The following is a 17240-nucleotide window of genomic DNA, read 5'->3' as shown; positions in this document are numbered from 1 at the left end:
TAAAAAATACTGCAACATTAGAATACAAAGGCTTACAATAATTGTGTAAAATCTTACCATAACCATAGATGTCTTTCTCTTCTATGTTGCTGTATTCTATCACTCCCTCTTTCCACATGTTGGCTGCTTTTGTTCTGGATGTCTGATAACCTTCTTGTTTTCCTTAGGCTGGCATTCTTCCTGGGGTATTGAGCTCTGATGATTGAATGTGTGGACATCACTTTCGTGGCTGACGTTCCAAGCCATTCATGCAATGTCTCATGTAGTAGCAGTACTTAAAAGCTCTTGTATACTGGCCGGATATCCGTTCGCCCTTGGCAGAGGATTCCCTCATGTTGAGAATATTGCAGCATAGAAGACAAGGACCTCTGTGATTATGGTAAAATTTTACACAAGTATTCTTTGTATTTGCCTCCATTGACAATGAGCAACTTCTACTTTTCTGCACCAGGACTTAATGCCCTCAAGCTTGAAAGGTTGGTGCAATGCCCTTTCCTTGACAGGGGAAGTACCTTTATGCGTTCCTTCCGCTTTTCCTTCTTCCCAAAGTATTACTAATGATACAAAATGGATGCCTAAAGATCCTACTGGTGACTCCCTTTTAGCCAAGGCAGCTTGATTCCCCCTCCTCTTCCATGATTTCCCTCTGTAATGGACTTGCTTACACAGCAGAAGGGCAACACAAGCCTTCCAGTAGAAGTAATTATTAGGTGAATGTCACTGAATTTGTTTTTAACAATTTTCTCTTACTTTGTGACCATCTTTGTGAGGTGAGCACAGCAGCATTGAGCTCCATTCAGCTTCTAACTTGGAGAGCTTTAATGAAGTTGGCCACTCGGTAGGAACATACTCTAATAATCCACCTTTCTTACCATAGCTGGGTGGAATTTTTAGCTAAAACATACTCCCCATTCTATAGTTCCAACTTCCCTCTCCCTCCTAGGGAAGCTTAACCACAGGTTAATTATTGCATCTTACCTTATCTTTAGGCTAAGCTACCTTCTTGCTCAGTCAATCTCTTGCTGTTACTGATAGGTTTCTGCAGCTTTAGGTTTTCTTGCTCTAGCCTGCTCCGCTCGCCCTTTGGGCTCACTTTGCTACTCTCCCTGCCCCCTAATCCCACCTGCCCCCAGCACTCCTACACTTATAGCCCAAATATCCCCACCCCCCTCCACAGCAGCCTATTACCATCCCTCAGTCATCAGATCCACTCCCACTTCCACATCACAACAACCTCCTCTGTACACCCCACCCACACCATGCAAGGCATACTAGGACTACTACTAACGTTCACCACTCTAGCTTACTCCATATACTCAACATACCAACAAACACTACCTACCACATAACTCACACCTACGCACACACACAACCGCACACAAATATAGTAATATGCTCCACACTGTTTAACAACTCATTACTCTACTTACACAAAACAGCAACCACACTATCTCACAAAAGGCTAACAGTACCCAAAAACACATAGATATAGCCTATGCCATAAAGCTCACACTATTCCTCAGAAAATGGCTACTAATCTCAGGGGACATACACCCCAACCCAGATCCAAGCAACCCAACCCAATCCTATCCCAGAAACACAAGTCAGACCTACTTATTATGAGTATAAACACATGTAGCATATCCAACAAACTACATGACTTTCACACATTCATATCCCACTACTCCCCAGACATACTAACCGTTACAGAGACCTGGCTAAGACCTTCCACACAAAACAAAGAAATTCTTCCCCCAGGCTATGACATCCTAAGGCAAGATAAAGTTACCAAAAATGGAGGTGGAGTTGCAATCTTATTTAAAAATACACTCAACCTCCAACCACTAAAAAACCCACTTCCCAAATTCCAGAATGCAGAGACATTAGGCTCAGTTATGTCCCTTAAAAACAAAAAGAGAATCCACATCCTCTGTAGTTATATTCCTCCAGGAAATAACTCACCTATAATAGAAGAGATACTACAATGGGCCACAATCAACCTACCCCAAGAAACCATCCTGCTAGGTGACCTAACTTAGACTGGCTAGCCTGCAACTCCAACAACCCCTTAAAACCATATTAACTTATTTGGATTCTCACAACTAATCCAAGAACCCACCAGAGTAGACAAAAATTCCAGTAGAACCTCCATTCTATATTGGGCACTAGTTAATATCCCCACAGAAAATTATCATATAGGCTGCTTACCTGGTGCCTTGAGTGACCACTGCCCCCACATTCCTCCTTCGTAAACAGGCAGAAATACCCATGTTGTTCAAGGAGACTAAGGACGAGCACAAACTCTTAACAGTATGCTCCAGCAACAGGACTGGAATCCACTATACCTTTAGACCACGCAGTTGACTTTTTTAATACTACTTTTAGGACTATTCTAAATATACTAGCTCCCATCAGGAAACTCAGGACTAAAGTTAATTATGCCCCATGGCTAAGTAGGACAACAAAGGCCTTAATAAAAACCAGAGACGATGCCTGGAAAAACTGAAAAAAGAATAACACTATCCAAGACGGACAGAAATATCAAGAACTACGAAATAAGGCCATAATCCAAACATAAGTAGATAAAAAGAACTACTACTTGGCTGCTCGGGGTTGAAATAGATAATCTAAACTTTAATGTCCATATCTCACAAATCATCACAATGGTGCATAAGAAACTAGGAACCCTATACAAACACAAACAGTTCCTATCGGACCAAGCTAGAATCTCCTTAGCCCAAACCCAACTCTTGTCTACCCTAATGTATGCATCACCAATCCTAATTCATATCAGGAAGAGAGACCTAAACAAACTAGTCATGTTACAATAAAATTGCAAAATTTGCTAACAACTCCACTTTTACACGTCATTACTGTCTTACCCTGAAGCAACTACTGTGGTTAGAACTCCCTCAGCTAATTAGCTATCACCAGTTAGTCCTCACCTTCATCATCATAAGGAACCCTCAGAAAACCCCAGCCCTAAACCAACTTCTAAACCAATATTCTGCAAATCACCCTCTACGCTCATCCAACAAAACCCTGCTCTGCATAACCAAAGCCAATAACACTGCAGGGAAAAGTTTGTTCTCCCACACCATTGCTAGGAAATGGAATAACCTCCCCCAAAGCATCTCCTCTGCACCATCCATCTCAACTTTTCAAAACATCACTAAAGTCACACCTCTTGCAATCATGGCTCTGTCCCTGTATCACAAAATCTTTTCTGCTCTCCTCCTAACTTGCCACACCTCATCTCCTCACTGCTTACCTCAGCTAATTCTGTACTACTCAAATACTCCCTATCAAGAACTACTGTCCTACAAACTATTTCTCATGCTATGACATATCTCCCGAGTAGAATTATTTTCCAGATTCCATTCCTTCATTTTTATGCTTTGTACTACCAATACAGAATTCAAAGTTTTGCTATCTGTATATACCAAGCTTGCTCAAGTCAAACTAATGTACGAAAAATCTCCTTGATTGTATATGTGCCACTGTATAGAAATTTTTTGTCATTCGTGGATTGTGTTGTCATATAAAGACATGGAGCTCTGATTGTATATATGCCTCTGTACAGAATTTTTTGTCATTTGTTGTATTTGCAGTGTTATGTTATGGAGCTTTTCTCCCCGGGCCTCCTCTGTAAGTGGACCTTGTTCCAGTCAGACTTACCCGGTAAACAAATGTAAATAAATAAAGTGGTTATGTCCAAACCTACCATTCTTCAACCTTACAATATGAATGATAAGATTTTGATCCTTTTTGTACACATTTCTTGAGGATGTGCTGAAGGTTCTACAGGAGGCAGGAAAACCTTCCACCAGGCAATGTTACATAGCCAAATGGAAACTGTTTTCTATATGATGTCTGTCTACAAACACAGGACCCAGTTTAAACTAACTCCTCACTGATCCTCCTCTGTCTTTGTGAAGTAAGTCTGGTATAACATAGTCATCTGTTAAGGCACACATTTCAGCTAGAGCTTCTTGTGTACCTCTGGATCCTCCTCTTCTGGCTAAACTAGAGATTAAACAGTTCTTTAAAGGTGTACTCCTCATATAACTTTCTAAGAAAGCTATGTCCCCTGTTTGAGACCTTAATTTTGTGCTGGAAAAATCTACTGTACCTTCCTTCGAGCCTGCTTCTCTCAAATTCTGTACTTGGAAAACTATACTCCTTTGCCAGAGGAGTTTGAGTTGCAAGGTCTTAATGACTATCCCTCCCTTTCTGATTTTTTTCCACAAGGATAGTGTGTCATGGACCAAGTTCTCATTTATGGCCGTAGTGGCGAATGAACTATCCCTTAGACAGGCCGTTAACCTGTCCACCTTATTCTCCAACCCACAGAACTGGGGGGAGAATCCTCCATTCTTTGATGTCCGTAGACCACCCAGATTTTGCTTGGGCAAGACAAAAGTTATGTGCTAATTGGACAGTTTGTCTCATTCCAGGATTCAAAAATCAGAGTACCCAGTGCCCTGATGTCTGTTGTCATCTAGTTCAATGTGTTGGATATCGGATCAGGTCAGATCTGACCTCAGTGCATTTTAACTGGGGTATTGGGTCTGTGTTTAATCAGTCAGCAAACTCGATTTGAAGTAAATAAGCTAGGAGGAGGGAATTGTGTGTAAGTTAAGAGTCGGTGCACTCAGATCCAATACTTTGGTATTAGGAGCCGAGGACTGATCTGACCGGATCTGACATCTCATGTGTTGAATCAGGTGAAAGTAAGACAACACGGATCTGTCATTATGGTAAGTACATAACTTTCATTTCTAAACAAACTGTTGCTAACTGGATCTCAAAATCCATTGCTTTTTGCTACCCTCAGTAAGGCAAACTCCTTACCTCTCCAATAAAGGCACATTCTGCCAGAGCAGTAGCTGCTTCTGGAGCCTTTTACAAGGGAATTGATTCTAGGACCATTCTTGAAGTGGTTACTTAGTCTTCTGCACCCACCTTTGCAAAACATTGCAGAGGTCATGCTTGTTCTGGATCCAGGACTGCCTTTGCCAGGTGGGTCCTTCCAGGTGCAATGGACATTTCTTTATGCCATCCTATCACCCTTCTTTCATCTTAAGCTGTTGGAATCGCCCAGCAATTTGGAATACTGCAACAGTGGTGTGAGGAAGGATGTAATGCAGTTGTGTAAGAACTTACCATAACAGTAGGCCCTATTGATCACTGTTGCAGTATTCCTTTCTTTCCAACCCCCCACACATTTTCTGATTCTTCTCCCCTTTCTTCTTGTGTACCAAGGGACATCACTGTCATTCTGTCTTTCCCACCTTAGCTGACCAATCTAAAACAAAAGAGCCGCTGAGGCTTTAACTCTGGTTACATGCTTTTAATACTTTTAAACATTTAAATACTTTTTAACAACACTTTTCGTCCAACCTAATGGTTGAACTTCCTCAGAAATGAAAGGCAAACATTAACAACCTGTTTCCAAAATGTATATCTAAAATATCATAATTGGTAAGCCCGCCAAAACTCAAATTACAATCCTCAGAGCTTAAAGTGAAAGGCTTCTTAACTTAATGAATGCCTTTCAAACAAATCATGGATGTTGATACAAGGTTGACATGCTAAATATACTTTAACTTCCATGGTTTATCCTGGCTTTAATTGTGAAACTATAATTATAAAAAACTATGTCATAAAAATTTTTTATATAACAATTAAAACATTGTGTATCATAATAATCATAAAAATCGTCACAATAATGATGAGCGCATGCAGCACTGACGCGCTTAAAAACCTTACCGATGTTATACCAAATCAATGAAATACTAACAATATCAGAAAAAAACAAATGCCCGAAATATAACCACAATCAATATTACATATTATTTATATTAAAATTTCTCTTGTGCCATCTAAAATGATCAACAGAATACTGTTAAAATGTTTTCATTTGAAATTATTTCATTTAAAGTTAGAGATGAAACAGTGTTCTGAAACTGATTATGAACTATTACTGAAAAGAACCTTGACCATGAAGTCCTACCTAATATATATCTAAATTCACTCTTTCCTGGTATAATGTTCTATGGCTCTCATTAATGAACAAAACAGTGGAAGTGTTTATATAAATTCCAAAGCTCATTACCTAAACTATCTCTCTAAACTTTTGAGTTTCAAGATGCACATTAGGGAACATTTTTCATTAATCCCTGGATATGTGTAGGCATTGTTTTATTTGTCATAGGAGTTCACTCTTTTCTAAGAGCAAGCTAAAAGGGCCTCCTGTCATATCTTGTCTGATCTGGTAAATTGCTCTGAAATTAAATTTATGTTCGGGATACTGCATAATATGTCTTGCTAAAGCATTATCATCCTTTTGTAGATTGATGCTTCTAAGATGTTCATATACCCTATCCCTTAATCTGCGCTCTGTTTTTCCTATATAAAAACATGGGCACCCTCGGCAAGTTGCTAAATATACAACTCCTTTTGAGTTGCAATTAAATTTTCCTTTTATAGAAAACAAATAAAACTTAATGCCTACACATATCCAGGGCTTAATGAAAAATGTTCCCTAATGTGCATCTTGAAACTCATAAGTTTAGAGAGATAGTTTAGGTAATGAGTTTTGGAATTTATATAAACACTTCCACTGTTTTGTTCATTGAGAGCCATAGAACATTATATTAGGAAAGAGTGAATTTAGATACATATTAGGTAGGACTTCATGGTCAAGGTTATTTTTGGTAATAGTTCATAATCAGTTTCAGAATATTATTTCATCTCTAACTTTAAATGAAATAATTTCAAATGAAAACATTTTAATAGTTTTCTGTTGATCATTTTAGATAGTACAAGAGAAATTTTAATATAAATAATATGTAATATTCATTGTGGTTATATTTCGGGCATTTGGTTTTTCTGATATTAGCATTTCATTGATTTGGTTTAACATCGGTAAGGTTTTTAAGCACGTCAGTGCTGCATGCGCTCATCATCATTATCGTGACGATTTTTATGATTGTTATGATACACGATGTTTTAATTGTTATAAAATGTTTTATGATATAGGTTTTTATGATTATAGTTTCACAATTAAAGCCAGGATAAACCATGTAAGTTAAAGTATGTTTAGCATGTCAACCTTGTATCAACATCCAAGATTTGTTTGAAAGGCATTCATTAAGTTAAGAAGCCTTTCACTTTAACCACTGAGGATTGTAATTTGAGTTTTGGCGGGCTTACCAATTATGATACTTTATATATACAGGTTGTTTCTTTCATTTCTGAGGAAGTTCAACCATTAGGTTGGACGAAAAGCGTTGTTAAAAAGTATTTAAACATTTAAAAGTATTAAAAGCGTGTAACCAGAGTTTAAGCCTCAGAGGCTCTTTTGTTTTAGTTGCGGTTTCGGAACTAGTAACAGTTTAGCTGACCAATCTCACTTGCTTTTCAGGCCTGCTGGGTTGGAGATGGACTGGGGATTTACACTCTGTTTATGTATCCTTACACCTGTAGTCTTAAGTCATACGTTGGACATATGGTTCTATGGAATGTTTATTTTTGGTACCCCAGCCAGGCGTCATGGTTATTTGATAAGACATCTACTGTTTTGTTAAGTCCTTACACAACTGTACTTTCTGTGTATCTTTCCCTGTGAAACAGCAGCACGTCTGAGGACTTGCTTGGCTGTCCTACTCTGGATGCAGTGTGGGATCTACTGTTCTTGCATATAGAAGCATAGCTGCCTATCACCCGCGATAGTACACTCTGAACATTATAGCTGGAGGCTATACAGTAGCCTGCTTAACTGTCCACCAGCCATCCTCTTTTCCCCAGCTGGGTGTTTCTCCATGTTAAGAGGGGAAGACCAAGCTGGAAATGTATTACCTCCTAGAAAAATGAGCTATTAAAAAGAGCCATTAAAGAGGTTTGACCAGATAAGAAAGCATCTAGGGTTTAGTTCAGATGTTTTTAGTCCCTGAAAGAGACCAAAGACCAGATCTAGGTTTTAGTCCCTTAAACATGTATGTAAGGAAAGTCAAGTTGAGAATAATTACAGTGTGGCCGATCTTTCCTTGTCTTGGGGGGAACGGGGTATTTGGTGTTATCACACTATCTTCAGGAAGTCTTCATGCACATAAAAATAGCATAGACTTTCAGGAGATTCTTGCACACCTCTATGGGAGCCAGTCATTTTCAGTTCTGGGCCATGACATTGTCTCATCACAACCTGTCAGGTGTTTACCAAGTGCAAGATAGTGCATGCAAATCGGTTGACATTGCTAGGAATCCGAACCTTCCTGTACTTGGATGACTGTCTCCTTATGTCTGTTATGAATGAGTCATTAGTACATGCAAGAGGTTACATCAGCTTTATGCATCTTTGAGAATGTCCATGAGCACTGAAAAAGTCACACTTGTAACTGTCTTGATCTTATATTCACAGGCTACCAGCTGGATGTTATACAAAATAACTTCACTACAGTTGTCTCTTGCATCATTCTTCGACTTCTCAAAGTTATAGGGCTTTTGGCAGCTGCAGTGCACTTGGTGCATCTGCCAAGATTCCACATAAGAGTCCTGTAAGTGGGATCATCTGTATTCTGTGGTCTCGGAAGATACCATGGATCAGATCATTTGGTTGTACATTTCCTGTTGACGCCACCTACTGTGGATGGCTGCATCTAATGAGCTTGAATAGAGAATGTCCTTTCACCCCTACCTTGCTGTTTGGCACAGTTATCACCGATGCATGTACTCTGGGGTGGGGGAGGGGCTTTGTTTTTGGCAGTTAGTCATATGAACCCCACAGGAAGAAGCCTTATTGCGTATTAACATAGTGGATATTAGAGGAGTTCTCCTGGCATTGCTTGCCTTTCCAGGCCAATCACCCACAGAGTGGAATCGCAGTCCATACAGGCAACATGTCAGACGTGTGGTACTTAGTCAGAGGAACTAGAGCCTATTCTGTCAGGAAGAAATGAGAGTCTGGGAGTGGGCAGTAAGAGAGTCTGTACTTTCCAACAGCAATGCTTATCTCTCATCTTGCCAGTTTAATCAGCAGATGGGCTCTGCAGCTGTCTTCAGCTTGATGACAGTATTGGTGACATTACTTCACTGGTAAGGCATTGCTGCGATCTGTTTGCATCCCTAACTAATAATGCAGCGACTTGCTCTTTTTTATCCTTCTCAGGGACAGAATGTTCTTTGTGTTTCACTGTTGCAGTCATTACATTTGGGTAATATGCTGGCAGGTTGCCCTCAGTCGGCCTGAATAACAAAGTCTTGGGTCCTGCGTCGGTTGCCGTCTCCTCTTCCATTACGTCAGGTCGTTGGGTATAAAACATGCAGCCGATGCCATTTTAATCAGTCTTTCTTGTTGCGCGGTGCCCGAAGCAGAAGCAGTTCGCAAGTGCAGGTCGGCCGACTTCTGAAATTTTCATTTTCGAGTTTCAGAACCGAAGTCGTCAAACTAAAGCTAAGTACCTGTTGGGGAAACTTTTTCTTGCTCCTTACCAATGTCAGTAAAAGTTAATAATTGCATTACTTGTGGGAAGCAAATACCTCATAAGGATTTTCATTTGTACTGTATTCCTTGCCTAGGCCCCGACCACAACGTGCCTTGCTGTCGGATTTGTGCTAAATTTAACCAACGCACTGTTAAGTGTCTGTATATTTTTGCTTCTGAATATTTTGGTTCAAGATTTAACTACTCTGAAATGTCGTCTGTTAGCAATCCGACTACTGTAGTTCACAAAAAACGCAAAGAAAAAGACGGAGACCGTCCAGGTCCAAAACCGACGACGAAGCTTCTCCTAAGCCAGCTGCCAGTCTGCCGGTACTCAGGCGCTTTCACAGCCCCTGATACCCGCTACTTTTGAGTCGCAGGCCTCTACCGAGACCCATTTGGAGTCCGGTATGCCGCGAGATTCGCAAAATATTGAACCCACGGATGTTTCTCCCTTGGATGGATCCGGAGCCGCTGAGCAGGCACAGGCTTCTGAGGGTGTTTTCAGGCCTCAACATTTTTATATTAAACCGACGCCATCAACAAAAACTAGGTCAAAAACAACTTCTATGTCTAAAAAACTGATTTTTTTGGGTCCTGCGTCATGCTCAGGCCCCTATACCTAAAAAACAAATTATCAAAATGGCTGAGGATTTAATTACCTTGATCAGGGGTTCCCACCCCCCACCCCCCCTCCGCTAAGAGGCCTAGGCAAGGCACTGATTATGAATCTTCAGATCAGGTTTCCATTTCTTCTGATTCCTCTTCTGACCAGGAATTTTCTGTTCCACCTTATGAGGATTCCGATGCAGAGGAATCCATCCCATCTGCATCTCCTCCTGAGGATTACTCTTTTGGAGAGACTTTGCATACTTTAAGGGAACATTTTCATTGGGAGTCTCAGGACTTTTCTGAATCAAAACAAAGGCATAGGGATTTCCTTAGTCTACCTCAGCATAGGCCTTTGGCAATACCTCCTGTATTAGACATTGTGGATGATGTGTTCTTGGAATCAAACATGGCTCCTGATTCCTTGCCTCCGTCTCCTAGTAAGCCAGACAGATATTACAGGGTTCCTGACTCCCACAAATTTCTTTTCAAAAATCCTGCTGCCGATCCTGAGACTCTCTCTCAGGGTCTCAAGGTTGTTAAGGCTTCTCTAGCCAAAAATCTTACCCCTTCTGATAGAGATTCCAGGGCACTGGATAGATGGGGTAAGAAGGTTGTATACATCTGAAACCTTGGCAATCGCGGCTTTAAACTGCCAGTTTCATATGCTTAAATATCAACAGCATGTTATGGGCTTACTGAAGCAGAAAATGATTTCTGATTGTGTGGAAAATAGAGTTACAGGATTTATTGCATGCAGCAGAATAGGGTGGAAAGCATACTATGCAATGTGGTTTTGATTCCTTGGAGGCCTCTTGTAGGGCTGCCATTACTGGATCTGTGATAAGAAGGCATGCCTGGCTCAGGGAGCGAAATCTGCCTGATCATGTTAAAGCTAAATTGTTGGATGCTCCTTTACAGCATGATACTCTGGTAATAAGGCAGAAGAGGTTTTAAAGAAAATGGAAGACAAAGCTAAATCTATGCAAACTGTAAAAGATTTTTTGTAAGTGCAGCCGCCCAGGTTCAGTAGGCACTAGCCTACTAAAATTGGTCCTTTCCTGTGTCCAACAGAGCCACTCAGGGCAAACCAAGGTGTTCAAAAGGCTCCAGATATCAGTCACAGGGTTCTTACAGGTCAAAGCAATGAGGTGCCTCCATCTCAAAATCTGGAGGTAACAAAGCACAACCCTGCAGTAAGCAGTCTCAATGACTTTCCTCTACCATCTCCAAGCACTTATCTTTTGGCAGCCCCCTTGGGGGGAAAACTAGCACTTCATGCTCAAAATTGGCAGTTAATTATCCAGGACAAGTTGGTATTAAACATAGTATCCCAGGGGTACAGATTTCATTTCCATACTTTGCCAATTCCAAACGGATGCCGGATCTGCCACAAAACCAGTGGGCAGAGGCCCAGAAACAAGTCATGTCCCTCATGGATATGGGGGCTATTCAACCGGTACCAGAAAAGGAAAAAGGTCAAGGATTTTATTCAAGACCTTTCCTGGTACCCAGAAAAGACAATTCATGGCGTCCAATACTGGACTTGTCGATTCTGAACATGTTCCTGGACATTCCATAATTCAAAATGCTGACTTTACAACAGCTACTGCCTATGCTAGGCAAGAATGCTTGGTTAGTAACTCTAAACTTAAGAGGCATACCTGCATAGCCCAATAGGGGAATCTTGCAGAAGGTACCTCCGCTTCAAAGCAGGTTTTTTGCATTACCAATTCTCTGCACCGCCCTTTGGCTTATCTACTGCGCCCAGGGTCTTTACAAAGTACCTAGCACCAGTAATTGAATTCTGCAGACAGAGAAACATTCAAATTTATCCTTATCTGGACTATTGTCTCATTCAGGCAGAGGACAAGGGCACTCTTCTTCAACATCTGGCATGTGTAAAAAGGCTCCTAGCATGCCTAGGGTACACCATAAACGAAAATAAATCACAACTGGTACCCTCTCAAATAATTACATTCCTGGGTGCAAGCTTGAATACAACTGCCCAGATGGCTTACCTCACGCCAGACAAAACACTGCAATTGACAGCATACTTCAAACAAATTACAACAAAAACCCAGTTATCTGCAAGACAAATTCTGCAGGCTTTGGGGTTCATGGTATCCTGCATTCTACTAATTCCATATGCGAGACTGCATATGAGGAAACTTCAATGGTACCTAAAAAGTTTATGGAGTCAACATTGTCACAGCCTGGAAACAATGATCCCTCTCATTTCCTGTCTACAACAGGAGTTTCTTTGGTGGGCAGAGACATGTCACCAAAACAAGGGACTGTCATTCACTCTACCCCCTGCCACCCAAACCTTAACTACAGATGCATCAGACTATGCTTGGGGGGCCCACCTTGGCACGGAGATGCATTCAGGGCAAATGGAGCCCAAACCAAATGCATCTGCATGTCAACCAGAAAGAAATGCTAGCTGTTCAGAATGCTCTGACAGCCTTCAAGGACTTAATTCATCCAGGACAACTACTGATAAAGACGGACAACACCACAGTTATGTGGTACATAAACAAGCAGGGGGGTACCCATTCTTACCCCCTCTGCAGACTAGCCATGGCCTTGTGGAACACAGCCTTGACTTACCAAATACATCTTCAAGCTCAGTTCCTGCCAGGAAAGCAAAATTCTCTGGCAGACGACCTAAGCAGAAATCTTATGGACTCGCACGAGTGGAAACTGGATCCACAAACCTTCAACATGTTAACACAGAAATGGCAAAGCCCAGACATAGATCTATTTGCCTCTCCCCAAAACTATCAGTTGGACAAATTCTGCATGAGAACTCATCACAAAAAAGCATGGAAATTGGATGCTCTATCCCTCAGCTGGAAAAAACTATCAGTCTATGCTTTTCCCCCTCTGCCTCTACTCTCCAAGGTCTTACTAAAAGTCATACAGGAAAAACCAAAAATTATTTTAATTGCTCCGGACTGGCCTAGCCAACACTGGTATTCGCTTCTAAGGAATATGTCACACCTTTCCTCCATGGTACTTGTCTCAGACATCACTTACCGTCTCAACAGAACTGTCAAATTCTGCACACTCGGCTCCAAACTCTGAATCTTGCAGCATAGCTAATCAACTAATTATTCAAACCACATCTCTCAGTAAACCTGTGATGTCATTTTGGAAGCCAGAAGGTCTAGTACTAAAAAATTTTATGCTAACAAATGGAAGAGATTCTGTGCTTGGAACCAAGCACAGGGAATAGACACAGCAAAGCCCAATATTCTTCAGATTTTACAATACTTAACTGAGATGCTTGACAAGGGCCTATCTTTTTCTTCAATAAAAATCCATGCCTCTGCCATCTCGGCTCATTACAACACAGAGCCTCCTCTCTTTTCTCATCCACTGCTAAAACAGTATCTCAGAGGGGCCAAAAATTTATGGCTTCCCAGAAGAGTGCCAACTCCCGCATGGGACCTCAATTTTGTGTTGGAGAAACTCACCCTACCTCCTTTTGAACCAGCAACTACTGCGGATATAAAATTTCTTTCTTGGAAGACCGCTTTTCATTTGGCAGTCACTTCGGCTAGAAGGGTTTCAGAGCTATAGGCTCTCATGGCAGTGGAGCCTTTCATTATATTTTACCCGGACAGGGTGGCCCTCAGGACCAAGCCTTACTTTATGCCTAAGGTGGTATCCAGTGTGGCTCTTCACCAAACCATTCACCTGCCAACTTTTTTCCCAAATCTGCAGAACCAAGGGGGAGCGGATTCTGCATTCATTGGATGTACACAGACAATTAAGATTCTAGTTAAACAGGACATAATCTCTAAGAATGTCTGAGCAACTACTGGTAGCATTTGCTGCAGGATCAGAGGGGAAGGCTATATCAAAGCAGACTATTTCTAAATGGATAAGCCACTACATTCGTTTCTGCTATTTCCACCATGGTAAACCTGTGCCAAAGTGGATCAGGTCACATTCCACCAGGGCTGCCTCTACTTCAGCAGCTTTTCTCAGAGGGGTCCCTACCAAAGACATTCTAGAAGCTGCTACTTGGAGCTGTGTTCATACGTTCACAAAGCATTACCATTTACCTCTCTTCTCTAAATCCAGGGCAGGCTTTGCCACTGCAGTCTTGCAGGGCCTTATAGCTGCTCCTAATGCTGTTTAGCTCCATCCTTCCATCCATAGTTTTGGGATTCTACCCAAATGTAATGGCTGCAGCAGTGAAACACGAAGAACATAGTACAGTTGTGTACACTTACCATAAATGTAGATGTTCGAGTGTATTCACTGTTACAGTCCGGGTTACCCACCAGCCATCCCCCATTCTATACCTTTTCTTTCCTTCACTATACTCAAAAGCCTTTGTGGTATATTTGCTTTTAGTTGAAGGTAAATTTTAATGTTTCTAAGGTGCATTTATATTTACTGTTTTATATATTTTTGCTCCCCATTTGGGGGACACCTGCCATCTGGGGCAAGAAAAACTAATTAAAATGGCATTGGCTGCATGTTTTATACCCCTGACGTCATGGAAGAGGAGACAGCAACCGACGCAGGACCCAGGACTTTGTTATTCAGGCTGAGTGAGGGCAGTCTGCCAGCAGATTACCCAAATGTAATGACTGCTACAGTGAATACACTCGAACATCTACATTTATGGTAAGTGTACACAACTGTACTTTCTCCAGAAAGCTATAGTCTGTCAGTGGCTGACAGGACTTCTTTTCATCTTTCTACCTTTTCCTCCTCATAATGAGATTTCTACAGAAGGACAGGTTGTACAAAGTCAGAATAATAATTGCAGCCCCTCCTTAGCCCAAACAGGCATGGTTCCTTCTTCTTTAGTCTCATTTGAAGAATAAGCCTTTATGTCTAGAGCGTTGCCAGAGTCTTCTATTTAATCCATCTTACAAGCGTTACCCAGGCCTATACTATAGTCAGTTAAACTAATCCCTTGTTTTTTTGCATTTCCCCTCATGGCTGAGGACCAAGTTTACATTCCAACCCTTTTCTAGAAAAGTGTATTAGTTAACGGTGGTAAATGACCATTTTTTTTTTTCTTCGGACTACCCAGGAGGTAGTAGCTAAGTTTATAGACTGTACCTTTTATTAATTCCTGGCAAAAAGGTTCTAACTTCTCAACATGGAAAGTGCAGTTAGCAGCTTTCTCATTTTCATTGTGGATTGAGTTGTACTACCTAGGTTACCCACAAGGTTTGCAAAGCCTTTTTAAGACTGATAATTTCTATTGAGACATTCCCTAGCTTAAGGATCTTGTTCCTCCCTGCGATCTCAACTTCATTTTAGAAAAGCTAGCCTGATCTCTAAAACCATCTGCTGCAACAGGCCTTAAGTCTTTATCACAGGGGCAACATTGCTAGTGAGACTTTCACACCTGCAGATCCTGTCACCATCCATTTGATTTCCCCAGTGCTCCAGCAAAAGTTAGCACAGATTACACTGCCTTGATATTAACAGACAAGTATGGATCTACCTACATGCAAAAAAAAAAAAAAAAGTTTTTCATCTCCCTTGCCTTTAGTAGAGAGTACATAATATCAAAAGCTGTGTTTTGCAGGTGGCTATCAGGCTGATTTATTTGCTGCCATGTCTCCAGTAGCAAGACCATTCCAATTAAACCCAGACGCTGTTCATCTAAATGTATCGCTACTTTATTAGCCTTCTTTAATGGGTGGTAACTGCTGCTGTGATCACTGTGTACACTAAACTTAATACGATCACAAGATGTAAGCTTCTCTTCGGAGCCATTATCCTCTCTGGTATTGTCTTGATGCCACGCAAGATGTATAGCTGAGGATTGTGTCCTTTCATTTGAAGTAGCTGGACTTTTGTCATGTAAATTGGTAAAGTTATGTACTTACCATAATGACAGTTCTTCATGATCTTTTTTCATCGACTACAACAAACTATCCTGTCTGCTTTTTTGTTGTCACAAGAGGCCGCCTTCATGGTAGTACTCTCTTAGACCATCCTTGTATGCAAGTATTTTGGAAGTAGCCTTCAGTCCAGCTAACTCTGTCTGGAGATGAGAGGGAAAAGGGGGCAATTATGAGAGTCAAGATGAGGAGCTCAAACTTTGGGAAAATCTATGATGATGGAATTCAGTTTCACTTAGTGACTAGGCCTACCATTTGAAGTGCATGGATGTTGATCTCAAAGATCTAGCATTATGGGACAGTTCACAAATTTTGCCCCCCCCCCCCTTTTTTTCTTTCTGTATACATATTTTCCTTTACCTTTGTCTTGCTGTTAAAGTGTAGCAACCCCCTATTTTCATCCAAGGTAGCAGAAGTGAGTTGATGCCAGTAGTTTGTACAATTCATGGAAGGCCCACAAACACCTGGTCGCTCCTGTTTGCCAACTTCCTTTTCAGGTGTTCTTGGTTCCAGTCTTCCCGTACTGTGAATGGGCATTTTAGAAACTGATTAATTGTTGCCATGTTGTAATTGCTTTTTCCTTTTCCTGCAGGATGGCCCCTGAAGTGATTCTTGCAATGGACGAAGGCCAGTATGATGGGAAGGTGGATGTTTGGTCGCTCGGCATCACCTGCATTGAACTTGGTATGTTTCTTGAGTGATTATGTTCTTGTTAATTTTTACATTCTTCTGAATCATAATGGATTTGACCCCACAAACTCTCTGCAGGAACAAACTTTACTGAGGTTAAATGCATTCTGTCAATAATGAAGGTTTTAACTCTGCAGATATGGTGCATGGGGAAAGGTGCAGGTTGTGTTCCAGATTCATGGAAGAGGCATTGTGCACAATTCTTTTTTAATTATATGTACTCACTATAACGTTCCATCGGTGTTAACCATTTTCATTCTTCCTCAACTGATGGGTTTGGATCGGATCCAACTCCGCCGTTACTAAAGCTCAGGGCAACCTAGAACTCCAGAGCTTCTCCCATACCCACAATGCACCGACCCCAATTACCTCAGATCTTGTTTGCTGCTTTAGTAGGAAGTAAAGACAGAAATGATAATGGAGAAAGCTGTGTCTGGAATTATATGTGTGTAAATGGTTAGGACACACTTGTCCTGTAAATACTCATTCTTCCAGAAGTTTTAATGATGTGTGTTGGTAGGAGGGGAGTTGAGGATTAATGAAAGTAGGTAACAGATGGAACGTTATGGCGA

At 41.2% G+C, this 17240-nt stretch overlaps 1 protein-coding gene across 1 annotated transcript in view; it reads left to right on the top strand.

The window, feature by feature from the left end:
* Nucleotides 1-17240, top strand: part of TAOK2 (TAO kinase 2) — a gene marked incomplete in the record, with an annotated part of 2530163 nt that overhangs the window by 976720 nt on the left and 1536203 nt on the right. The window contains 1 exon segment of the mRNA XM_044086327.1: nucleotides 16571-16662. Within this exon segment, the coding sequence (XP_043942262.1) occupies nucleotides 16571-16662 (92 nt within the window).

Source organism: Protopterus annectens, chromosome 10.part0 (assembly GCF_019279795.1).
Source record: "Protopterus annectens isolate FY-2018-M chromosome 10.part0, PAN1.0, whole genome shotgun sequence".
Lineage (NCBI taxonomy): Eukaryota > Metazoa > Chordata > Ceratodontiformes > Protopteridae > Protopterus > Protopterus annectens.
Note: the sequence above shows the minus strand (reverse complement) of the source record. Positions and strands in the feature narration are given on the sequence as shown.